General features: G+C 33.6%; 1 protein-coding gene across 12 annotated transcripts in view; it reads left to right on the forward strand.

Moving 5' to 3' along the window:
• Positions 1-26,786, forward strand: part of LOC143673834 (uncharacterized) — a 110,088-nt gene that overhangs the window by 20,823 nt on the left and 62,479 nt on the right. For 6 of the 12 annotated variants that reach the window (XR_013170681.1, XR_013170679.1, XR_013170682.1 and 3 more), the window contains one exon: positions 5,424-6,743. The exons of 1 other annotated variant lie outside the window; for it this stretch is intronic. Coding sequence is in view for 2 of the 11 variants with exons in the window: in XM_077148845.1 (XP_077004960.1) it covers positions 5,445-5,529 (85 nt within the window). In the remaining 9 variants the exon portion in view is untranslated. Of the gene's footprint in view, positions 1-3,354; positions 4,374-5,423; positions 6,744-26,786 lie in introns of those variants that run through there. 5 more of the 12 variants (XR_013170680.1, XR_013170686.1, XM_077148845.1 and 2 more) reach the window with 2 other exon arrangements.

Here is a 26,786-nt window from a genome sequence, read left to right on the forward strand (position 1 = left end):
CCTTGACCTTACAGAGGCACAGTATAGCTAATTGGAAATTAAGCTCTGCTGTTTTTAATGGAATGCATACTTTACTTCATGAACAAATAATATTTCCATGTAATCAAAAACCAAAATCATGTCAAAACACAGATAAATTATCAAATTTTACTATCTTAGCAAAATGACCCCACATTACCAAGAGATTTCTCTATATTGCTTAATGGCCCCATTAGTGCTTCCATATCACTGAACTGGCCCAGTATTTCACTGGGGCTTGTATTTACTTTTTTTTAACTTTTTAAATTGTATAATATAACATATATACAGAGCAAAGAAATAAACAAGCAACAGTTTTCAAAGCACATTTCAACAAGTAGTTACAGGGCAGATCCCAGAATTTGCCAACAGCTACCACATGTTCCTCCCAGATTTTTCTTTCCAGCTGCTACAGAATATAGGAGGCTAGAAGGAATAAATATTTTTTTATCATCACAATTGACTTTTTCCTCTTTTCTTGTGAAAAATAATATATACAGGAAAGCAATAAATTTCAAAACACAAGACCACACTTAGTTGTAGAACATATTTCAAAGTTTGGCATGGTAAGATGTCAATTCTACCTAAATTGATTTACAAATTCAATGCAATACCAATCAAAATCCCAACAACTTATTTTTCAGAAATAGAAAAAACAATAAGCAAATTTATTTGGAAGGACAGGGTGCCCCGAATTGCTAAAAGTATCTTGAGGAAAAAAAACGAAGCTGGAGGTCTCACGCTGCCGGACTTTAAGGCATATTATGAAGCCACAGTGGTCAAAACAGCATGGTACTGGCATAAAGATAGATATATCAACCAATAGAATTGAATAGAGTGCTCAGATATAGACCCTCTCATCTATGGACATTTGATCTTTGATAAGGCAGTCAAGCCAACTCACCTGGGACAGAACAGTCTCTTCAATAAATGGTGCCTAGAGAACTGGATATCCATATGCAAAAGAATGAAAGAGGACCCGTATCTCACACCCTACACAAAAGTTAACTCAAAATGGATCAAAGATCTAAACATTAGATCTAAGACCATAGACAGTTAGAGGAAAATGTAGGGAGATATCTTAGGAATCTTACAATTGGAGGCAGTTTTATGGACCTTACACCTAAAGAAGAGCACTGAAGAAAGAAAGAAAGAAATGGGAGCTCCTCAAAATTAAACACTTTTGTGCATCAAAGAACTTCATCAAGAAAGTAGAAAGACAGCCTACACAATGGGAGACAATATTTGGAAATGACATATCAGATAAAGGTCTAGTATCCAGAATTTATAAAGAGATTGTCCAACTCAACAACAAAATGACAGCCAACCCAATTACAAAATGGGAAAAAAACTTGAACAGACACCTATCAGAAGAGGAAATACAAATGGCCAAAAGACACATGAAGAGATGCTCAATGTCCCTGGCCATTAGAGAAATGCAAATCAAAACCACAATGAGATATCATCTCACACCCACCAGAATGGCCATTATCAACAAAACAAAAAATGACAAGTGCTGGAGAGGATGTGGAGAAAGAGGCACACTTATCCACTGTTGGTGGGAATGTCAAATGGTGCAACCACTGTGGAAGGCAGTTTGGCGGTTCCTCAAAAAGCTGAATATAGAATTGCCATACAACCCAGCAATACCATTGCTAGGTGTCTACTCAAAGGACTTAAGGGCAAAGACACAAACGGATATTTGCACACCAATGTTTATAGCAGCATTATTTACAATTGCAAAGAGATGGAAACAGCCAAAATGTCCATCAACAGACGAGTGGCTAAACAAACTGTGGTATATACATACGATGGAATATTATGCAGCTTTAAGACAGAATAAACTTATGAAGCATGTAATAACATGGATGGACCTAGAGAACATTATGCTGAGTGAGTCCAGCCAAAAACTAAAGGACAAATACTGTATGGTCCCACTGATGTGAACCGACATTAGAGAATAAACTTGGAATATGTCATTGGTAACAGAGACCATCAGGAGTTAGAAATAGGGTAAGATAATGGGCAATTGGAGCTGAAGGGATACAGACTGTGCAACAGGACTGGATACAAATACTCAAAAATGAACAGCACAATACTACCTAATTGTAATGTAATTATGTTAAAACACTGAATGAATCTGCATCTGAGCTATAGTGTTTTTCGTTTTTCTGTTTTTTATATATTTTTTGTATTTTTTATTTTTATTTTTTCTCTATATTATCATTTTATTTCTTTTTCTGTTGTCTTGCTATTTCTTTTTCTAAATTGATGTAAATGTACTAAGAAATGATGATCATACATCTATGTGATGATATTAAGAATTACTGATTGCATATGTAGAATGGAATGATTTCTAAATGTTGTGTTAGTTAATTTTTTTTAATTAATAAAAAAAAATCTAGACACAAAAGGAAAAAAAAAAGTTTGGCATGGGATGCAATTCCGCCATTTTTGGAAAGAGATATCAATGTAATGATTCAGCAATCATATTTATTAGTTAAATACTATCTTTGTATAACTCCACCATCACCTTTGATCTTTCTATCCCTCTCTTTAGGGGGGTTGAGCTGTGGCCAGCTCATGTTGGAAGGGTCTGTCAATAATATGGCATAAGGAGATGGAAATATTTGATGTTCTGAAGAGGCTGGGCCCTCTAGGTTTCAGGTCTTGTCTGGTCCAGGGACCCATCTGGAGGTTGTAGGTTTCTGGAAAGTTACTCTAGTACATGAAATCCTTGTAGAATCTTAAGTATTGCCTTAGGTGTTCTTTTATATTTAATTTTATTAGTTCTGTACACTTAACTGTTTTGCTATCAGGCTATCAACTGTCATTTCTTTTGTTAGTAAAATTTTGTAGTCCTCATGCCTTAATATCTTAATATTTTACTTTCAGTTTCTAACAGCTGTGGAAACAGAACCTCTAGCTATATAAAACAGCAATTTAATGTTTTTCACACAGTTGCAGTGGGGTGCATGCTCACATATCAGTGGTAAGGCATAAATTTCAGGCCCTGCTCAAATGCTGCTTTACTTACCTGCATATGTCCATGCTCTGAATAATTGATGTGCCCAAACAGCCTCCTATTATAGTGATTCAGTGTTCAATAAAAACATATAGGATAATAATTCATGTCACAAATTTCAAGGTTCTAAATCATCATTTAATCTATATTATGCCATGTGAAGTTACTGTAATATTTTCCCAATTGTTGGAATAATTGAACAAATAAAACCATCCAGGTTTGTTTTAATGGGAAGATGCATAGTTTGATCATGGAAATAGTTTTCTGTATACAACTGTCAGGAAAACATTTTTCCCATCTTTGTTCCTCAGGCGATAGATTAGAGGATTCAGCATTCGAATGACAATGGTATAGAACGCAGATGCACCTGTGCCAGGGTCAAGGAGGCTGTGTCATCAGGCTGTAAATATGTGAAAATCAGGGACTCATAGAAGATGGTTACACCCAGAAGGTGGGACACACAGGTAGAGAAAGATTTTTGCCTGCCTGCTGTAGGCTGGAGCCTCAGGATGTCTGAGATGATGCTAATATAAGTGACTGTGATCATAAGAAAAGAACTTAACTGGGGTGAAACCAGCTAAGACAAAGATCACCATCTCTATACAGGACAAGGCCGAAAAAGCTGTGGTATCATAGAAAAAAATGATCAATATTAGAATCATAGAAAACTATGATGGATATCAGTGAACATGTGAAGCCTGTCAAATACAGCATTACTCCCAGACAGTTGCACACATCCTGGAACATGACTAGTGATTAGAGTACAGGATTGCAGACCCCTATGTAGTGGTCATAGGCCACTGATGCCAAAGAAAATGCTCACTACACACCAAATTAACAAAAAAAGTACATTTGGACAAAGGAGCCACCAAAAAAGAAAGTTTCCTGGTTGGACTGAAAACTGACCAGTGTTTTGGGTGTCACAGTAGAAGAATAAAATATATCAAAGAATGCCACATTGCTAAGGAAAAAGTACATCAGTGTATGAAGCTGAGAGTCAATTCTGATTTGCATAATTAGTCCCCAAAACGTTGAACAGGCAAACGAAGAGGAACAATAACAAAAGGCTGATTTGTATTCAGTGTGATGTGCAAATCCAGAGAAAATGAAGAGCGTCAACTCCATGAAGTTGGATCCAGCTATTCACTCCAACCTGGGCCTCTGACTTACCTATTGAATGGCAAGAACAAAAGTCAGAGAAGGAGTCAAGCCTAAAGACCTATAACCAGAGCCCACTCAGTCTCAAATAACGAGAGAATAACGAAGAACAATTATTTAGTGACCCAAAGGTGGTTGATGATTTATATGTGATTTTCATTATTTTACAGAATTGGCAGACACTAATTTTCCAAGTTCAATTTGTGTGAAGTTAGGAGTACTCCTAAAAAATCATATATTTGAAAAGATTTGAAGAAATTCCTGCTCAGACCTACTATCCTTTACTCTCATTTATTATTCGCTCTAAAATAATTCACTAATTCTAAGTTAGTCTTAGAAAATATAAGGCTCATTTGGGAAAGGAAGTGCCATAGATTGTGAGTTAATGATACCTTTGTGTTGCAGACTTATTTTCTTAACAAATAACTGTGATTTTCAGAGTCATTTTAGAAGATGGATAATACTTAAATGGACAGAGCTAATATTTCCTTAGACTCAATAGAGTTTATTAGAATTTGGAAAAAAAAATGTAGAAATATTCTACTTGTTTTGCAATTTTATGCAAAAATATGAGTACAATTTTCTATCAGAGGTCCCTTTTCCCTTGTTGGTAATCTACAGCCAAATAATCACAAATGTGTTATATGTGCCTATGCATTTAAAATAATGAAGACACTAATTTACTTTCGGTATCAGTCAATAACCAATTCATTGCCAAACAGTAGTTTGCAAGGAAAAGATAAAAAACCTAAAGCAGAAACAGAAATATAATTTGTGATATTGAAATCACAGAATTAAAAATATAATATTTCTCATTAGACATTAAAGAACTTACTTTCCTAATAAGATTGACATGAATATTTGATCATTGAAACCAGTATGTACAGCTAATTCAAGTTTGTTTCAACCATAAAACCCCCTACTTGAGTAATCCAAAGGGACTCAATGCTAAATTAAATATACTTAATCAGTGTCGCTATGTTTGCAAGCATTCCTATTTATCCTTTCATTCATTTAGCAAACATTTATTAAATGAAGACATTTTGTCTTGCCTGTCATAAAAGGCACTTTCTTAAGGCCTACTGGAAGATGTGGACAAGTATAAAGAGTAAGTTCTCAATGTGAGAAGCACAAACACAAACACAACTATAGAAAGAATAGGGTAATGAAATTAGGTTCACTGGGATTCAGGCTTCCAAAGAAAATCTCTTTTTTTTTTCAGCTGTCTGCTTCCTCTTTTCAGGTTCATGATCAAACAACAAAAAGAGACCATAATGTGCAACTCTACCAAATTCACCATTAACTTTGGGCATCATCTACAATACTGAATCATGTAAATTTTTACTATAATGACCCATATCTGTTGTCATTTTTGTTATAGATGCTACTGCTGCTGTTGTTTCTTAGCTATTTATTTCCTATGTAATGGACCCATGTGAATATTATCTTGTTGATAAAGAAAATAACAGTGTTTCTGATGACAGCACTGGGTATTGTGTGTATTCCCATTCACTGATACACTGATAGGGTAGAAATAAAAACCAAAATCACTATAATTGTTTATCTTAATGTGCCTTCTTGAGAACTAAAGATATATATATATTCAAACTTAGATTTGTATTCAGGATTAATTACATTCTTAGTGTATTTCTAGAAAATTCCATAACAAAGAATTGTCTCCTGAAATTTAATGTGTTCAGTGTCTTATACTAGCAGAACATCCTCAAATCCCAAACTCGTCCCTTAAAGGAATTGGTCAATTAATATTGTTCTTCTCTTGAGATTTGTACTTTAAAAGTAACACAAGTTATCTTCTTAGAGTACTTGGGATATACAACCTATGAAAATACTCAGATATGTATAATCCTTGTTTTTCTATATTTCAGTGTTAATTGGCTAGACACAAGTCAAAAGTAATTGATATAACAAAAAAACATGTATAACAAAATAGATGCATAAATACTGGTATGATTAAATATGTTAAAATTATATGAGATTTTTAGGAGGAATTTAAATGTTTAGAAATGGATGGAGGTAATGGTAGCACATATTGAGTGTAATTAACAGCACTGAATTATATGTGTGATTGTGATTGTGGTTGAAAGAGAAGGAGAGAGTTTGGAGTCATATATATCTCTGAAAGGAAAGGTAGAGGATAATACATGGGACTGTGTAACATGATGAACGCTGTAGTAGATGATGACTGTAGTTAATAGTACAAATATAAAAATGTTCTTTCATGAACTACAATTGTACCTCAGTATTACAAGGAGTTAATATTAGAATGGTATATGTGAAAATGTACCTAATGCAAAATGTGGACTATAGTTAACTGTAATATATTCATTCAACAACAGTAATAAATTTACTACACCAATGCTATGGATCAATAAAATGGTGGTGGATAGGGTATAATGGATTTTTTTTAATAATGAAAATATTCTAAAACTGATGGTCATGCTGAATGTATAACAAGTGATGATACTGCAAACCACTAATTGTATACTTTGTATGGCTTTTATGCTGTGTGAATATATCTCCATAAAATGACTTAAAATATAAAACTTCAAAACTGGAGAAAAAAACTAAAATGTAGAAGAAATTTATTCCAAAAGTATTCAAAAATAATTAAATTGAAATAAGAAAAATTAATTTCCAGCATGAAGGAACTAGTTGATGAAGTTACTTTATACCTACTCAATGGAAATAGGACTGCAGGAGCACATATAACCCATTTGTGCAGGTATTTAAAAAGATATCCCTTCTGGGAAATGGAATTGCAAAAAGAACATGGCTGACCAATGAGGTAAAAGCCCCTTCCTCTTGTCATAATGGATCTCAGGTAGAATTTTAACCCCTTTCCATTCAGGCTACCTTGTAGAAGCAGAGCCTGAAATAACTATTACTGTTGCCATATGACCCAGCAATACCATTGCTGGGTATCTACTCAAAGGACTTAAGGGCAAAGACACAAACGGACATTTGCACACCAATGTTTATAGCAGCGTTATTTACAATTGCAAAGAGATGGAAACAGCCAAAATGTCCATCAACAGAAGAATGGCTAAACAAACTGTGGTATATACATACGATGGAATATTATGCAGCTTTAACACAGGATAAACTTATGAAGCATGTAATAACATGGATGGACCTAGAGAACATTATGCTGAGTGAGTCCAGCCAAAAACTAAAGGACAAATACTGTATGGTCCCACTGATGTGAACGGACATTCGAGAATAAACTTGGAATATGTCATTGGTAACAGAGTCCAGCAGGAGTTAGAAACTGGGTAAGATAATGGGTAATTGGAGCTGAAGGGATACAGACTGTGCAACAGGACTAGATACAAAAACTCAAAAATGGACAGCACAATAATACCTAATTGTAAAGTAATCATGTTAAAACACTGAATGAAGCTGCATCTGAGCTATAGGTTTTTTTGTTTGTTTGTTTGTTTGTTTTACTATTATTATTACTTTTATTTCTTTTCTCTATATTAACATTCTATATCTTTTTCTGTTGTGTTGCTAGTTCTTCTAAACGGATGCAAATGTACTAAGAAACGATGATCATGCATCTATGTGATGATGTTAAGAATTACTGATTGCATATGTAGAATGGTATGATTTCTAAATGTTCGGTTACTTTCTTTTTTTCCGTTAATTAATAAAAAAAAAGAAAGAAAAAAATGTGGATTGAAGGCATGGGCAAATAGTTAAGAGAAGCTAAATGATAAAAGGGTATATGATAATTTTAACATTGCCAAAATCATCACTAGGAGAGATAAGAAGGAAAATCATAAAATGTTTCTGTAAAGGACAATTATTTATAATGTAAAAAATGATATGGGTTTATAAGTTTTTGGCATATATGTCTCTAGTTACATATCACCACACATATATACTATCATCATCATCATCATCATCATCATAATCTGGAAACCTTTGGAACCCTTATGTGTCAGGCATGATTCTCAGGACTATAAATGTATAATCATTTAATCTTGTTCATTCCATGAAGGTGGCCCTAATATTATATCATTTTATTGATGAGCAAACTGAGTCAATAACTTTTGTGTAACTTTCCAAAGCATTTGAGGTAATTTGGAGACTGAACCCCAGAAAAGATAACATTCTTTTAATCCATTTCTGTGAGTGAAGATTTTTTGCAGCTAGGACCTTTTGAATGGATTATTTTAAGTGAGACCTGCCCAAGGTTTTGACTTAATCCTCTTACTGGAGTCCTTTTAATCAGGATAAAAGACAGACAAAGCCCATATATGTTGAGAGAAAGGCCCCAGGGAAGCTAAGAGAGGACCCACAGAAAACGGGGAAGCCATGAAGTCAAAAGCTGAAAGTAAAAAATTCCAGGAGAGAAGGATCAGCAAAAGCAGGCTGTGTGCCTTCCCATGTGTCGGAGGTGTTCTGGATGCCAGTCGCCTGTCTTCACAGGCTGGTATTCTCCTGTAGATGCCTTGATTTGGACATTTTCATGGCCTAAGAAATGCAAATTGGAAGTTAATAAATCCCTATTGTAGAAAACAACCTATTTCTGGTATGCTGCATTTCTTCAGCCTTAGCAAACCAGAATAGCATCCATTGTGTTAAATTTGGATTCAAACCTAGACTTCTTTTCTTCAGATCCTGATCTCTTAATAATCCTGTTATACTATTATTAATTATTTATTATTATTGTTATTTTAAAATTGCCATCACCATGATCAGTACTGGTCGTTTTATGATAAGTGTTATGTGTGGTCTTGGATGCTGGAATATCGTCACAGACAAAGAAAAAGGAAATTATTAGATATGTAAAAAAAACATTTGTTTAGTAAAACACTATGAAAATATATGGGAAAATTATGTTAGAGAATCTCAGATAACCACTGCCTACAAGAGGGCTTGCTAGACATCCCTTGCAAGGTGAACTGAACTTTCCTACTCACTGATTTCATGATGTTAATATACGTTAAAATTATATTATCACCTATGTCAACTATGAATGCAAAATGTCTATTCATATCTTTGTTTAGTATTTATGTATCCATACTTTTAAATAGCTAATGAAACCTTATTCCAATGTCACTGACTTTTGTTACTGTGATGATGGTAAAATTTTAAATATTTGTTAGTTATTTGTATTTCTTAATTATATTTCAATAGCAAATATGATAGGATATAGTGGGTAAGAAAACAATCTTGTCAAATAATTAACTCACTAATTTATTAAACAAACAAGAATTGATCATCTACTAAATGTTACTATGTTGCAGTCATTTTTCCAGGATTCTTGGACTGTGAAGTTGAATAAGATACAGTCTTTTCCTTATCGGAGTAATAGTTCTAGAAGAGGAGTTAGATATGAAAACAATAATTTTCTATCTTTTTGTACAATTCAAGGTGCATATGTAGAACAATTTAGGAAGTAACCCAAATTTCCCAAAGGAAATTATAAAGAAAATCCAGAGAGAAGTAGGAATTCTTGAGTATGATGATATTCTAGAGAATATATGTAAACAAAGTTTAGCATTAAATAAAGCATTATAATTATCACCTTTCTTCTCAGATAAAATCAGGTTTATATTGAAAAGTAACTAGGCAGACTGCAATGAAAAATTAGAAGTCAATTTCAATACTTAAAATTTGAAAATATGTGTGCTTGGAGAGAGATAGTTGCAATGATGATTTATTAATAAATAAGAGATTTATTTGAAGAGTATTTGGGAAACAGAATCAACATGACCTAATCCAATAAATATTTAGAGAAAGATATCAATCCAAGGTGACTTGCCAGGACTCTGGTTTATGTGACTGTATTGAAACACTGTTATCCATGCAAAATCATAAAAATTGGGAGCAGGGACAACAGTGATATTAGTTTAAGAGTGTTGAGTTTGAATAAGAAATATTTTTCTTGGGTTGAATATATGCAGTTACTTACTTTTGGGATATAATATACTCAGATGTACAGCAAAATTATGAATATACCTCATCTCAGACATTCTTAGATACTGTAATTGGTTTGACTGACAAATCACTGTGTAATGCATGTACTGTAAAAAGAGAGTACTGGGCTGAAAATCAGGATGACATTACTTGCCTAATGAGTAGTGAGGTGTAATGCAAATAACTTCTTTCTTCAAAGTTGGTTTCCTCCTTAGGGCAGAGAAATTATGAGGTCCCATTCAAATCTAAATTTCTTTGATTCTGGTGGAACATAGCAGAAAAAAGAGGCCATATTAATGCTTTTTTCCAAATTCCTAACTTATGGTATATTTGATAGCCATCAGCAGGATGCCTCGTTGTTGGAATGACACTATGAGGCTGCAAACATCTGACCTTTGGATGTTAGATATCGTAAACCTTATTATATTGAGTCAAAATGTGTTACCTCATTGCATTTAAGTACTGAAGATATTATTAATAATATATTTCTTTGGCTTTCAAATACTTTTGATTCAAAAAGATTGAAATTCATCAATTTTATCCCTTGAAATCATTTACATCAAATCTAATCCATCTCTCCAGGACATCCCTCCAATAATGAGATGATTTTTATCTGTGCCCTACACTATCAATCCAGTGGTTAGTGAACTGATGTTTTTCTTGTTTTTGTTCCATTGCCATGAAAAAGAGCTTAAAAAAACTGGGACTTGATAATATGAAATATTCATAACTACAAATATTTATTCAAGATTGTGTAGCTATACATAAATAAAGTAGAACACCAGCACCTTATTATACAAATTATATTTCTGTTATTTATTTTATTATTAGTATGGCAACATCAACAAAAGATTTTATTAGCCACAAAAATCAAGCACAGCTCTTGAGGTTAGCTAAGAAAGAAACTACATTCATTCACAGGCTGTAACGTTAGTTTAAACTACTGGTTTTGTTAAAAATCATGAAAACGTTGTCAGAAACAAGGTGGTCACAGAGGGAGGTACAGATAAAAACTCTTCAGGAAAATCTGTATTTGGTCAGAGCTCCAGATAAGGGTATGTGATTGCTGGAGAAAAAGTCTTTCAAATATAACATCTTGCTTTTTAAAAAGTGATTAGCATTTTCAAACTGTTGCACTTATTCTAACAGTATTCTATAATGTTTCATTGAAATTTCCTAAAGGCTATTTTTGATTGCGTCCCTTTGTATTTTTGAATATAATACATTTGCCTTGCTATTTGGGGATTTTCTTTACAGAACTGGAAGAAGTGAAAATTTTGCCATATAAAAATACTCTTCTTTGTCCGGTTGAGTGATTTTCTTAAGTTAAATGTTCTAATTTTCAGAGTTCTAAACAAATATTGCACACTAAAGAAATCCAAGAAGTTCTGTTTATCTCTGTAAGATGGAGAGAATACCTGTGCAACATTGTATAATTATATGTAGATTTTGAATTTTAACTCTAGCTTGCTCTAGGATGAGCTTACAACTCTTGTTTAGAAAATGTTTCAAATCTTGGAGAGTTGGGCAGAAAGATTGAGTTCACTCTCTTCAACTAATTCTATGACAATTTGTGTGTGAACTAATTCTACGACAATTTGTGTGTGTATGTTGCATTAGTATGATTGTTTGCCTAGTAGCTTTTCAATATTCTTTTACCAAATTGACAATCATGTTTTATAACTATATCAAGTCATTACATAGGAAGTTAGTAAATACATAAAAATTGAGTCATACATTCACACATACACATACATACACATTTTCCCAAACACAATAATGAGTAAATCTTGTCACATAAACTGCTTTGAATATACCTTATTTTTTCACCTACACATCCCATAGGCATTTGGACTATAAACCTACATATAATTGTATGTAATATAATAATTATATTTATTTATATATAATATAATTTATATTTATATAAATATAAATATATATAGAATATAGAATATAATTAATTATATTTAATTATATATAATAATTATCTTTATAATAAATTAAATAATTTTCTTATATGCAGGAGAAATAATTTTCTTAAAAAAGTGTAGGGATGGATGACAGAGACAGAGATTGTATAACAGGTTGTCAGCAAATCACCACAAGAATGCTGTGTACTCTAGAGAAATCATGACCTTGTCTACAGCTCAATTTTGGACTTCTAACCTTCCACACAGTGAAACAAGGCATTCTTGTTGTTTAAGTCAACTAGACTTAACAGCCCTGGGAAACTAAAATGCCTGCTGGTGAACATTTGGGTTGTTTCCAATATTCAGCTTTTTTTTTTTTACTAAATCTGATTTAACTGATAGAGTAAATGGTTTTGTACAGACATAACTTGTTCATTTCTCCTGAATAAATGTCTAGGAAAGGAAATTTCCAATCCATAAATATGGGATAACTTACAATTTCTCTAATTTTTTTCAATAATATGAGTTTCAGTGTCTTTAGGTGATTTTGGCTTCTTTTGTTGAATTATTAAATATTGTATTCTTTTGACAATATTTTTAATGGAGTAATTCTCTCAGTTTCAATTTTGATTTGAATATATAGAAATATACTTCACTTATGTACATTGCTTTCATAAGTATTCCCTAGAAATTTCTATGTGCAGAATCATGTACCTGACAGTAATGACAGTTGTACTTCTTTGCAGATCTGGATGCCTTTAATTTCTTTAATTTTTAATGTTTATTCATTTACTTTGTAGCTTTTGCCTTCTTTTATATTTTATTGTTCTACTTTTCACTTTTATGGGTATATAAACCTGGGTTTTACATTTTTTACAGTGTGTTAGGTGATAGGAATCTCCAGTAAAAGACTAAATAGAAAATTTTCATCAACTTTGTGATGATTTGTCTTTTGGTACTTCAAGTTTCTTGTCTGTTTTTATGTTTCTCTCTTCTCTCCTTCTGTGACTCCAGCTACACATGTGTTGATATGCTTCATCATACCCCACAGGTCTCTGAGGCTGTGTTTATTTTCATTCATTCAATTTACTTTTATTTTGTTTTGTTTTTTGTTGTTGTCATATGGGAGAATTGTTATTAATATAATTTCAAGTTGAAAGATTCTTTTCCTAATCATCACAATCTGCTCTTGATTCCTGCTAGTCAATTACACACTTCAGTTTTTGTGCCATTATATTTTTTAACTACAAAATTTCCAATGATGCTTTTATATATTTTCGTTCTCTTTGTTGAGATTCTCCATTTGATGTAATCATTTTTGTACTTTCCTTTACTATTTTTTCATTTTATGTTTGTATCATTTTGCTTTTTGTTTTATTGTTCCATTTTTATTCTAATAACATATTTAGAGCCTAAAATTTCTCATTTTAACCACCTTCAATTATACAATTCTGTGGTGTTAGTTATGTTATACCATTATCAACACTACCAATTGCCAATTTATTAAAAGTTTTCCTTCACTCAAAAGGGAAGTTCCATATTAATTACATTTCAGCTCTCCATCGCCAACCAGACATGGCTTCTGGTCACTTGACTAGGTTTCTGCCTCAAAATTTTCCATATTCTCATGGTTTCAAATGACTGTGTTTATTAATATTTTGCTTTTTGTACCTGCTTTATTTACTTAACATATTCTTCAAGGTTTTTCCATGGTTTAGAATGTATCAGAACTTCATTCTTTTTAATGGTTGAATAATATTCCATTGCATGCATATACATTTTGTTTATCCATTCATCTCTTGATGGATACTTGTGTTGCTTCATCTTTTGACAATTTTGAATAATACTATTATGAATTTAGGTGTGCCTATTCTGTTTGAGTACCTGCATTCTATTGTTTGGGGAACATACCTGGATGTAGGGTTACCAAGTCATATGGTAATTCTATACTCAACTTTCTGAGGAACCTCCAAATTGTTTTCCATAACAGCTGCATTATTTTACATTAAAATGAAAATTGAACAGTGTTCCTATTTCTCTACATCCTTTCCAACATATATTACTTTCTGTTTTTCAATCATACTATTCCAGGGAGTTTGAAATGGTGTCTTCTAGTTTTGATTTGTATTTTCCTAATGGTTACTGATGTTGATGATGATAGCTGGGTAGATAGAAAGACACTCAACATACCTCTTTAGCTAAAAATAACTGGTATAGTCTTCAACAACTAGGAAAAATGTGTTTTGGGGGCGGTCACTTTATTCAAGCAGCCTTGAAGCTATTTTAAGCATAAGGAGACCTTGTTGAAATAGTTTGCTGTTGGTCCAATCTGAAGGGCTTACTCTCTATTATCAGAGACCCTCCCTTTCTCTATTTGCAGGGATGAAACATCATGTGAACTAATATCAGCATCTTCCTCCCTTTTAAAGAACAAGATCAAAAGCCCAATTAGCCAGTAACTAGAGGGACCTATTAAAAAAAGCCAGGATATGTTGACCAGTTTTTGCTCCTCCATTTTTTGTCCTCTTCTAGATTCTGGCCATTTCTTTGTCTATTTTTGGTTATAGATGCCCAAACTATCCTTTCTAATCCAAACTATTCTTGGAAAGTTTTTTCTTCAGTTCCTTGTTGATGCATCCTTAATAAACTCATCTTTTCACCAACATAATGGTTTCTCTGTTTAATTCAGGACCAGGCAGGTCTGAGTAAGACTGTGTTTCAATGCTATAAATGATATTTCCACATACTTGCTTGGCATTTGTATATTTCTTTGTAGAATGTCTATTAAAATCGTTTGTCCATTTTTCAATTGGTTTTCCTTTTCTTGTGTTGTATGATTTCTTTACATATTATCAACATTAAACTTTCATCAAATATATCATTTCCAAATATTTTCTTCTATTCTATGGGTTGGCCTTATACTTTTCCTGATAAAGTCTTTTGATGCACAAAAGTTTTAAAAAAATCTGATGAAGTTTATATATATAGTAGCTAGTGCTTTTGTTGTAAAGTGTAAGAAATAATTACCTATGCACGATCTTGAAGATATTTCCTTATGTTGTCTTCTAGGAATTTTATACTCTTCATTCTTACATTTAGGTCTTCGATCATGTTGATTAATATTTGTATATGGTGTGAGGTCAAAGTCCACACACTTTCATTTATTTATGAATATTCAGTTTTCACATACCATTTTTTGAAGATGCTACTTTTTCTCATTGAGTGAACTTAGCACACTTGTAAGTAATCTGATGTTCATAGATAAATTTCTGAACTCTCAATTAAATCCTATTGGTCTATGTATCTCCCCTTATACCAGTATGACATTGTTTTGATTTTAGCTTTGTGATAAACTTTAACATTTGGAAGTATGAGTCCCAACAATTTTGTTTCTCCTGGCCAAAATGGTTTTGGCTATTCAGGGTCCCTTAGCCTTCCAGATAAATTTAATTATTGGATTTTGCATTTCTTCAAAGAAGATAGTTGGAATTATGTTTGGTATTGCAATGAATCTGTGGTCACTCTGGGTCATCTCAACTTTAAAATATTTAGTCTTTCAATCCATGAACACAGAATATCTTTCCATTTATTAAGGTCTTCTATAATTTCTTTCAACCATGAATTGTAGGTTTGTGTGTACACATCATTTACATCCTTGGATAAATTTATTCATAGATATTTGGTTATTTTAGTTATTACTGTAAATGGGTTTTTTCCTTTACTTCTTCATCATATTGTTCATTACTACTGTATACAGTTTTTGGGGGGTGCATGGTCCAGAAATTGAACCGGGTCTCCCGCATGAAAGGCAGGCATTCTAACCGCTGAACTACCTGTGCACCCTTCACTACTGTATACGACACACCACTGGTTTTTGCATGTTGATCTTGTACCCTGACACGTTGTCAAATTAATTAATTAGCTCTCATACCATTCTTGCAGACTCTCCAGGATTTTCTATATCTAGGGTTACGTCATATGAAAACGTAGAAAGTTTTATTTCTTCTTTTCCAATTTGGATATCTTTAACTTCTTTCTCTTGCATAATTGTTGTAGCTAGAACTTCCACTCCAGTGTTGAATAACATGGTGACAATAGGCATGATTTAGAGGGAAAGCTGTCAATCTTTCACCATTGAGCATGATGTTAAGGGTAAGTTTTTATAGATGCCCTTTAGCATGGTGAGGAAATTTCCTTCTGTTCCTAGTTTTCTGAGTGTTTTTATCAAGAAGCTGTGCTGGATTTTGTCAATTGTCTTTTCTGTGTCAATTACATGGGTGTGTGTGTATGTAAATTTTTCTATTAATGAGATGTGTTACATATATTGATTTCCTTAAATTGAGCCATCCTTATATGCATGGAATAAATCTCACTTGGTATATAATTATTTTGATATGCTTTTGATTTGGTTTGCCAGTATTTGGTTGACGATTGTTCCATTTTTTGAATGCAGGATAGTGGTCTATAATTTTCTTTTCTTGTGATATCTTTATCTAGCTTTGGTTTTAGATTGGTGCTGGCATTATAGAATGAAGTAAAAAGTGTTTCCTTTCATTTTTGGAAGAATTTGAGCAGGATTGCTGTTAATTTTTCTTAGAATGCTTGGTAAATGAGGCCATCTAGTCCTGGAATATCTGTATTTGGCAGATTTTTTTTTATTACTGATTAAATTGATTTGCTTGCCTTTGGTATGTTGAGATATTTATTTTTGAGTCAGTGTAGGTAGTTTGTGGGTTATTAAAAATGCTCTGTATTATTGAGATTATCTAAATTTGTTAGCATAATATCCTCATATGCCTTTCTATTTCTGTGGCATCTGTAATGTATCCTCTTTCATTTCTTGTTTTAGTAACTTGCATTTCTCTTTTTTTCTCTGTCAGTCTACCTAAAGGTGTGTCAATTTTATTGGTTCTTCCAATAAATAAGAATCAACTTTTGGGATTCTTTATTCTTTCTGTTTTTTTTTTTAATTCAGTTTCATTTAACTCCATTCCATCTGTGTTATTTCCTTCCATATGCTCATTTTGGATTTAGTTCACACTCCATTTTCTTCAGGTATAAGACTTTGTCTCTGACTTGAGATTTTTCCTCCTTTTTTAAATGTAAACATTTATAGCTATAAAATTCTCTTTATAGCCTTTGCTACATCTGTTAACATTTGATATGTTATATTTTCATTTTCATTTGTCCAAAGAGATTTCATAAATTCCCTTGGGCTTTCTTCTTTAACCAAATGTTTTTTTATTTGTTTGTTTGTTTTTAAAAAGTGTTGTTTAATTTCCACATATTTGTGAGTTTCCAGTTCTCCCTCTATCATTGATTTCTAGCTTTATTGCACTTTAGTTAGAAAAGATATAATATTTAAACTTTTAAAATTTGTTGAAGGGGTACAACAAGTTCAGTGGTGTAATTTTCACCTGCCATGCAGGAGACCTGGGTTCAATTCCCTTTCCATGCACTTCCTCCACTCCCCAAAACAACAAAGAAACAAAAGTTCAACACATGGTGCTACAATAGTGGGATACTCACATGGAAAAATAATAAAATGTGACCCTGCCATACAGCGTACAAAAAAAATCTGTTGAGTCTTTCATTATTATGATTTTCCTGTAGAATGAACCATGTGCACTAGAGAAGAATGTGTATTCTGCTGCTGATTGTTTCTTGCTCTCCTTTCCCTGTCTATAAACAGCTTTGGTTTGCAGGAGAATTTCTAGAATGCTGATCCAGATATGAGCGTCCTAGTTAAGTATTTCAAACTGCCATCAGATGGACAAGTACTGACATACAGACACCCCAGTATGTTGATAAGTACTACTCTACCTTCTGTGGAACAGTTCCAGAGATTCTCAGTGAGAGCACAGGTTGTCTCCATATCATATCAGGGAGGATATCAGGGAAGAGGCAGCAAGAATGTCATGAGCTTGTTCTACCAGTATTAAATGATGTATTCCTGACACAGCAATCACTCCGTTACAGCAAACCTCTAATGTTTTGTCAGAGCTCTGGAAAAGATGGCTCTGCAGCTTTCAGTGTATGGGCATATTGTTGGAATTAATGAAGAGAGCTAATTATGAAAAAAGCAATGAATCTTTATGAATAAATTCATAATCTCTGATTGCATAATGAATTTACTGTTGTTTTAATAGAATAGAAGCTACCAAGAAATAATAAGACATAGTTGGCAGTTGTGGTGCTCATTGAATTCTCAGATAGAATGTAAGCTTATATATTTTTAATATAAATAGTACAAGAGAAAAGCATCATAAAATTAATTTAATATATATATTATTTATATAATCACTCAGGAATTAAATTTGAGTGTTAAATTTTCCAGATTATAATGTCATACAATAATTTATATAAATTTCATTATGAGCCAGTGACATAGGTAGAGTATGCTTGATTGTTTACATTTAGCACAAGAAAGAAAAAAATATCTATTGTGATGATAAAAAATACTTATTCCTTCCACCCTCCAATGTTCTGGAGCAGCTAGAAGGAAAGATCTAAGATACTAGTATCGTAGTCCGTGAAAAACTCTGGGATCTCCTATAACTGCTTTGAAAACTATTGCTGTTTTTTTCTTAGCTTTGTGTTTATGTTATATTATACAATAAAAACATTTAAAAAAGCGCCTTTCCCTTCATTTGTTAGCCATGCATACAAGGAAACAATTGGTAGGGCCCAGAGGGTAGAACATGTAACTAGTGTGCCTGATAGACTTTCTTTGGTGAGGCACAAACTGGATATAAGTTGGTGATAAGTACATGACAGGAATTGAGTGAAATATATAAATATAGAAATGAATATATATTCATTTTTATATTTATATTTATATTTTTATATTTCAGGGGGATCAAGGATATGATTTCTGGAACCAGACTGTTTGGGTTTGAATCCTAACCCATCTACATACCTCACACTGACTCAGTTTCCTTAAGTGTAATATTGATAATTATAGTTAATATAATGTAATAATAAGTAAAAATGATAATATTTAATATATATTAGCCATTATTATTGACAGGGTTTTATAGAGCATTGTATCCTCATTCCCTCCAGCTATGACTTGTTTTCCTGAAATTAGAAAACATATGTACATTGTTGATGCCAAAAGGAACTTCTTAGCACTTTTGTGGTTTTTTACCATGATCTCTTGTTAATATTTATCTTTTCTATCTTTCATTAAGTTTAAAAATGTCTACTTCTTAAATTTATGACTTTAATTTATTCCTCCGGTCTCCAATAAAAGCATATTATGCACTTGAAAAGCAGATATGTCACTTGCTTCAACACTCAGTACTTGTTCCCTTTCCCCTGTGCACTTGGTTTTCTCTTTCTTCCTCTCGTCTTCCACTTGAGTACTGTTCTTCTCTGTTCAGATGTTGAGACATATCCATGGGTACCATACATCCACAATTTGAAACCTTATGCCAATTAAAATGGCAAGAACTCTATTTTTTCCTTTATTTCTCTAAAATTAAATGGAATGATTACACTAACTCTGGTTTACTGGTTTCCTTTTTTGACTTGTTTGTAGATACAAAAAATATATAGCAAGTAGCCCTTCCTATGAACTCAGACCCTCCTTGCCCTACTATGATCCAGTAAAATTCACATGGCATTAAGCAGTGTCCCAGAAGAGAACAGCTGCCATTAAGAAACATGCACAAATCACAAATGTCCCTTCACCTCTAAGTTATATTTTTAGTTGGCTTATTTCAAAATTATAAAACATTTTTGTTACCTATTTTTCCATCTGGTTTAATCAACAGAATGAAAAACAAACCAGTTGGACTATTCCAGACAAATTGTTGTCCTATGCTTGGATACAGTTGGACTTGGCTTCACTGTGCTTCTCAAAGCCACTGATCTAAAAGATAGATATGATCTAATTTATAACCCCAAATTGTGAGGAATGAGTCAATTCTCACAGAATGAAATTTGGTTTGATTCAGCAATAAATGTTGCACCCAAGGGTTATCCAAATTCTAACTACAATAGACATTGTTTCATGATGCACAGCTCATATATTCTCCTGAGATTTCTATAAGGGCTAACATAGTGCCTTGCCAGAAGGCATATCTTTGACTGGATAAACAGATATATGCTCTCTTCTTTAATGAGATAGATATAAAAAAGGCATGGAAGTAGATAACATGAAAAGTTTATACATATATAGCATAAAACCCAGGAAGAGTTTTTCATAAACCAGTATAAAATATAGGGTAGAAATGAGAGTTTGTGACAATTTATACCCATAGACATTTTCTAGTAATATCTACAGAAATGGGAAAAGTGTAAACAGGACATTTTTCTCCTCTGGATTTCAGTAAGATAGATTGTTGTATCCTTGATGTCCTCTAAAAGCTGGGAGAGGTGCAATGGTGGCTCAGTGACAGAATTCTCACCTGCCAAGCCAGAGACCCGAGTTCTATTCCTGGTGCCTACCCATGATAAAAGAAAAAGCAAACAAAACATTGCTTTGGAACGGTGCACCTGTGGTTCAGTGGCAGAATTCTAGCCTGCTGTGCCAGAGACCCGGGTTTGATTCCCAGAGCCTGCCCATGTGAAAAAAACAAAACAAAACAAAAAAATTCTTAAAAGCTGGGAAAGAATCAGCAACCAACATTATCCAGTAAGTAGGGAAAAATAAAACATTTTCATAAAGTTTACCTTCATTGAATATCTCATCAGATAATTTCAGTGTTTATATAAATGTATTTACTAAAGGAATGAAAGTATGCTTTAATGAATCAATTTATAATATTTAATCATAAATATTGAATGAATTAGTATTCTGTCCTATTAAAATAGTAAATGAAAATAAATGACAGATTAATTTTTGAAAACCATGTATATAACTGATGGACATGATTTTGGTGCCTTATGCTTCTCCGCACTGAGTGTTTGTGTTTATTATTTGAATGTTGATTAAAAAAATCAACAAAATACAAAGAGAAGATATGAAAAGATGAAAAAGGGAAAACTATCAAGTTAAATTGTACTGCTAATTCTTCAAGGGAATTTATAATAAATAGCATTTAAAAAGATTGCTGTATCACTTTCTCTGCTCTCAACTCTTCTGGATAGCTTAGCTATTGACCTCCCAAGTGGGGAAATCTGGACAAAAGTGAGACTAAAATGGATCAGAGGCCTGAAACTTGGAAAGGGAGGGAGGGTGTATATTATGGGAGTCAGCACCATGAGCTTGATTGGATATGAAAAATAGAATCAGGTTAGCTATGGGATAATGGAAAATTTGTCATTGCTAGATACTACTTAGACTGCATTCAAGAAAGTAGAGGGATCTTATGTGTCACAGAATGAGGCAAATGTTTTGGAAACAGGCAGTTTTGGGTTTGAATGCCAGTTCTACTCATTAATGGTTTTGTGTTCTTATAAATTTTCATTTTTTTTTTTACCATTTTTCACATATGTAAGCCAAGAAACAGGGAATAAAATAATCTCTAGTTCCAAAAATTTGAATTCATGTTCATAGCACACATAAGGCCAACAACTGAAGTTAATTTATCCTCTCCATATTACTTAAGAATAATCTTTAATGGTTTGTGACGGTGTGGATACTATTTCATAGAAAAAATCCTAACCTTTTTCATGTGATTGATATTTTGTTCTATAACTAATGAGCTATACAAACCTGGATGCATGGCAGACTAAATAATACAGGTGTGAAGGAATTTCTTCTGACACATTTAACTGAAAATCCTAATCTGCATATAGCTCTCTTTGTGTGTTTTCTTTTTTTTAATCTATTTCATCATGCTGGTTGGTAACTGGGTTTTTATCATCTTAATCTGGTTAAATTCCCAACTTCATACTCATATATAGTTCTTCCTTAGCAACCTCTCTTGCTAAGAGGCCACTTGGATGGTGGCTACTCCACTGTTCTTGCTTTTAAGATGTTGGTAAATTTTCTGTCAGGACATAAATCTAGCATAACTTTTGCCTGTGTTCTACAGAGTTTCTTTTTTGCGGTCTATGTAACCACAGAGGACATCTTGCTATCAATCATGGCATATGAACATTATATGGCAATTGCTTATCCTTTGTTGTATAAAGTCATTATGACTCAAAGCATTTGTACTCAGATGGTCCTTACCTCTTTCTGTGACACATAAAATCCCTCTACTTTCTTGAATGCAGTCTTACTTGGGTGGGCTTATTAATTCCCTGACACACATCATTAGTTTGTTCAAGCTAGACTTCTGAGGTCCTAACATTGTGAATCATTACTTCTGTGATATTCCCCCTCTTCTGAGGCTCTCTTACTCTGATGCTCACACCAATAAGATGCTGCTTTTGATCTTCTCTGGAGTCATTGCCACATTCACTTTCATTATCATCATGGTCTTTTTATATCTGCATCATCATTGCTATTCAAAGAATCCACTCAGCTGAGGGGAGGTGCAAAGCCTTCTCCACCTGTGCCTCCATCCTGACTGCTCTGACATTATTCTATGGGTCTCTGACTTTAGTTACATCCAACCAAGTTCCCTGTGTTCCCTGGAGCAGGAGAAGGTCTCTGCTTTGTTTGTATGTTGGTGGTCCCCATACTAAATCTGCTGATTTATAGACTGAGGAATAAGGATGTGAAAGATGCAACAAAAAGGGTAATATGGTGGAAGAGAACACACACTTAACTCAGTCATGTATGTCACTTTGCTAACTGTTCTTGATTGCTAGCTGCCAGAATACAACACACCAGAGATGGATTGGCTTTCAGTAAAAGGGGATTTATTTAGTCAATGTATAGTTCAGAGGAAAGGCATCTAACTTTCAGCTGAGGTTCTTTCTTACATGGGAAGGCACAGGGTGATCTCTGTGGGTCTTCTCTCCAGGCCTCTGGGTTCCAACAACTTCCCCAGGGTGATTCCTTCCTGTATCTCCAAAGGTCTAAGCTGACCTGCGAGTGCTGAGATGAGGTATGCTGAGCTGCTTAGGCTGTGCTATGTTGAGCTCTTTCATTTAAGCACCAGCCAATTAAATCAAACATCATTCATTGTAGCAGGCACACCTCCTAGCCGACTACAGATGTAATCAGCAACAGATGAGCTGCAAGTACCATTGGCTCATGTCACCACAACAGAACTAGGCACCTTCACCTGGCCAAGTTGACACCTGAACCTAACTACCACACTAACCTAACTTAAACTTGCAAAGTTATCAGAGACTTTCTTAGTCTTTCTCATTATGGATTTAAAAGAATTTGATATCATTCAAGTCAAAAAAAATACAATAGGGATACATCAAATGCATTGATGCCTCAAGGAAAAGTTGTCGTTTCTCTTGGGTTAATTTTCTTAGGGGTCACTAATTAATTGTCTTCAAGTACAAGTGTATCTTCTACTTTATATTTGAACTTGCTCTTCTAAAGGGTATACCACAAAAGTAGTCAATACACAAAGGTACTCATTCTGCACATTTCTGTTTAGCACTTTTATTGTGCCAGTTGCTACATGATCCAAACCTAATGAGGTATAGTTATGGAGTGAAAGTTGTTAGAGAAATAGGGAACAGAGGAATAAGAGAAATGGGAAAGCCTTTTTAAAAATAATATATATATACATATGTATATGTATGTATATGATTTTGACTCTAGCATGTTATTTTTAAGAAAAATAAGGAAGTAGGAAATAAGGCCACAAGTTCTTTATGACCATATGTGTGATGAAACTTTAAAGCCAGGGTAGTATATTTAAAGACTCCCTCACTGGGGATGTCATCTTAAAAATTTGAAAGGAATAAAAGTGCTTTCTCAAAATTCTATTCAACCAGAAGAAAATTTAAAAATATATGTGGGTAAAGAAAGAATTACAAATGAAAAAAACTGATTGATTCTATTGCTAGCAGACCATATAGTAATAAAAAATGCTAAACAAAGTTTTAAGTTGAAGAAACAGGGGATTGAATGAAGCGTAATACCCACTAAGATAAATGTGTGAAAAATAGTAAAGGATATTGAATGATTAAAGCAACACCAAAAATGATTTCCTAAGGGAACTGTAAAACATGAACAGAAATATAAATGGACAGAAGTAAAATACAGAGCTGAAAGAGCAAAAAGGACAAAAGGGAATGAATGGATTAAAGTTGACCCGACCCGCGGGACAGTTGAACCTGGACCTGAGGGAGGGAGCGAGAACAAATGGGACAAAAGACAAAGAGAATGGAGACAAGACAGGATTCTGATCAAGTCTCAATTTATTGAGGGCAAATCCAGGGTATTTATCCAACGGGACAGGGGAAGTGCCTTGTATCAGGCGTTAACAGGTGATAGGCATTGCACAGTGGCTAGGCCAATCCGCAGAAACTAAGATAGCAAAGGCGGACCAGCCGAGGCTAGTCAGCAGATTTCTGGGCAGAGCAGAGCAGACATGAGAAAATAGAAACTTTACTTGAGATAAAAACTTAACTTGAGTTAGTATTCAAGATGGTGTTGGACCACAAGGTGGTCAATAGATGGTGTCAGACACCAAGATGATGGCTGGTACACTGCGGGTGCCATAAGCGGCTTCCCACATAAAGTGATGTAAATTTCTTCTTTTTTTAACTGTGGTAAAACTACTTATTCTAAAAAGCATCTAATAGGAGGTATAGTGCATTCGTAGAGAAACCAATAAAATAACCAATCTAACTATGTAGCTAAAAACATAATAAAGGAAAGTAATTTAATAATACACCATTAATTCAATAGTATGCAAAAAGGAAGAAAAAAGTCCAGAAGGGGAAACATAAATGGGGAGATGAAGGTGTCATCTAAAGATGACAATTACATGTGAAAACATTTTTCAGGTAGATCAAGGTATCTCAACTTCAGTATTATTGATATTTTGGGCTGGATGATTCTTTGTCATAGGAACTGACCTGCACAATACAGGATGCTTAACATTAGATGCTAGAAGCACACCCTGTTCCTTGGTGTGACAGTAAAAATGTCTACACGCACTGTCAAAAATACAGTATGGGGAAAAATTGTCCTGGTTGAGAAACACTGGGGCAGATTAGGAAAATAAACAAACAACAACCACAAAAGGCAAGACCTAAGTATATGATGCCTATGACATACAAGGATACAGATAGATTGAAAATAAACAGATGGAAAAATTACACTACGCTAATGTTGCTTAAAGAAAGCTGTATAACTCAATTAATACCTGACAAATTAAACATTTAGAGAAAAGAACAGGCCAATAAACATCAAATCACAGCAGAATCAACTTAATTGAACATATTGAAATGCATCCAAATATATGACTCTGTACAGAAAACATTCTTTCAAATTCACATGGAACATTTGCAAATGTTTGATTGTATATTGTGCCGTAGAACAAGTTTCAATAAATGAAATCATTTAGGTATGTTTTCTTACACAGTAGAATTTGACTTGATGTAGACAACAGAAATTCAAGAACAAGTCTGTCTACAAAAGCTTGGAAATTAAGTAACGTATGTATTAACAAGCTATGTATTAGAAAAGATAAGTCAAAATGCAAATTTTAAAATATTTTGAAGTCAATCAAACAAAAAATAAATGAAAATTATGTAATAAAATGGCAGAAAAATAAAATAGATATAGAATGTATAATGGAATGAAAAAATATTTTTTCTTACAATATAATTTTGTGTTTAGAGAATCCAAGAGAATCTTCCAAAGCGTAATAATGAATAACCCAATTTTGACAAGGTCAATATGCAAATATCAAGCCAATTTCTATGTCCTGGCAAAAGTAATTGTAAACTGAAATTTTAAAATATATCAATTTAATGGCATAAAACCACATGAAATAACTAGAAATCTAACGAAGGATGTGTCAGACCTCTATATTGAAAACTATAAAATATTTTCAGTCTAAGAACTTCATCTATTCTATGAGACCAAAGGAAGAGAAGTTTGTTTTGTCCAGAATCTAAATTTTCTGCTACACATAATCTACCTCAACCTATCCGGGTTGATCATTTAAACAACCCTAATACAGTGAGCCCAGAATGGTAATGAGGGTTTATAATCGTGTACAGATTAATGTAATGCCTAGACCCATCTCAGAGTTTGTTGAGCAGATGATTTTAAAATATTGGCAAAGTCCCTTGAAGGATGGGAGAAAAAATATGGAACTATACCACCAAGGAAACCCCTGACTCTGTCTCAAATATTATGGAATATTTGAGTCAGTAGGCCAAAGTCCTTGATCTTGAGTCTTGCTCTTGTGAAAATTCTTTATGTAGCAGAAATGCCTACACAGCCTACCACAGAAATGTCTAAGTGTTACTTCCAGAGGACCTCTAGTGCTGCTCAGATGTGCCCTCTCTTTCTCTAATCCCAACTCTACAAGTGAAATCATTATCCTCTCCCATGCATGGAACGTGACATCCAGCGGTGAAAGTCTCCCTGACAACATGAAGTATGACTCCCAGGGATGAGCCTGGTCATGGCACCATGGGATATGCCTTTCTGATCAAAAGTGGGAAAAGAATTGTAAGAAATAAGGCATCAGTGGCTGGAGAGTTCAAATAGTATTGAGAGGCTTCTTTTACACAAGCTCCAGCTAGATATTGCTACATATCATGGTTTGCCAAACCCCAATCAAAACCAGTCATGCCAACCCTAAAGACCCCTGAGGACTTTATCTAAGGTTCCATGAATTTTCCATGCACTATGACACTTTCCAGAGACCTACAACTTCCAGATTGTTTCTTCG

Source organism: Tamandua tetradactyla, chromosome 2 (genome assembly GCF_023851605.1).
Source record: "Tamandua tetradactyla isolate mTamTet1 chromosome 2, mTamTet1.pri, whole genome shotgun sequence".
Classification (NCBI taxonomy): domain Eukaryota; kingdom Metazoa; phylum Chordata; class Mammalia; order Pilosa; family Myrmecophagidae; genus Tamandua; species Tamandua tetradactyla.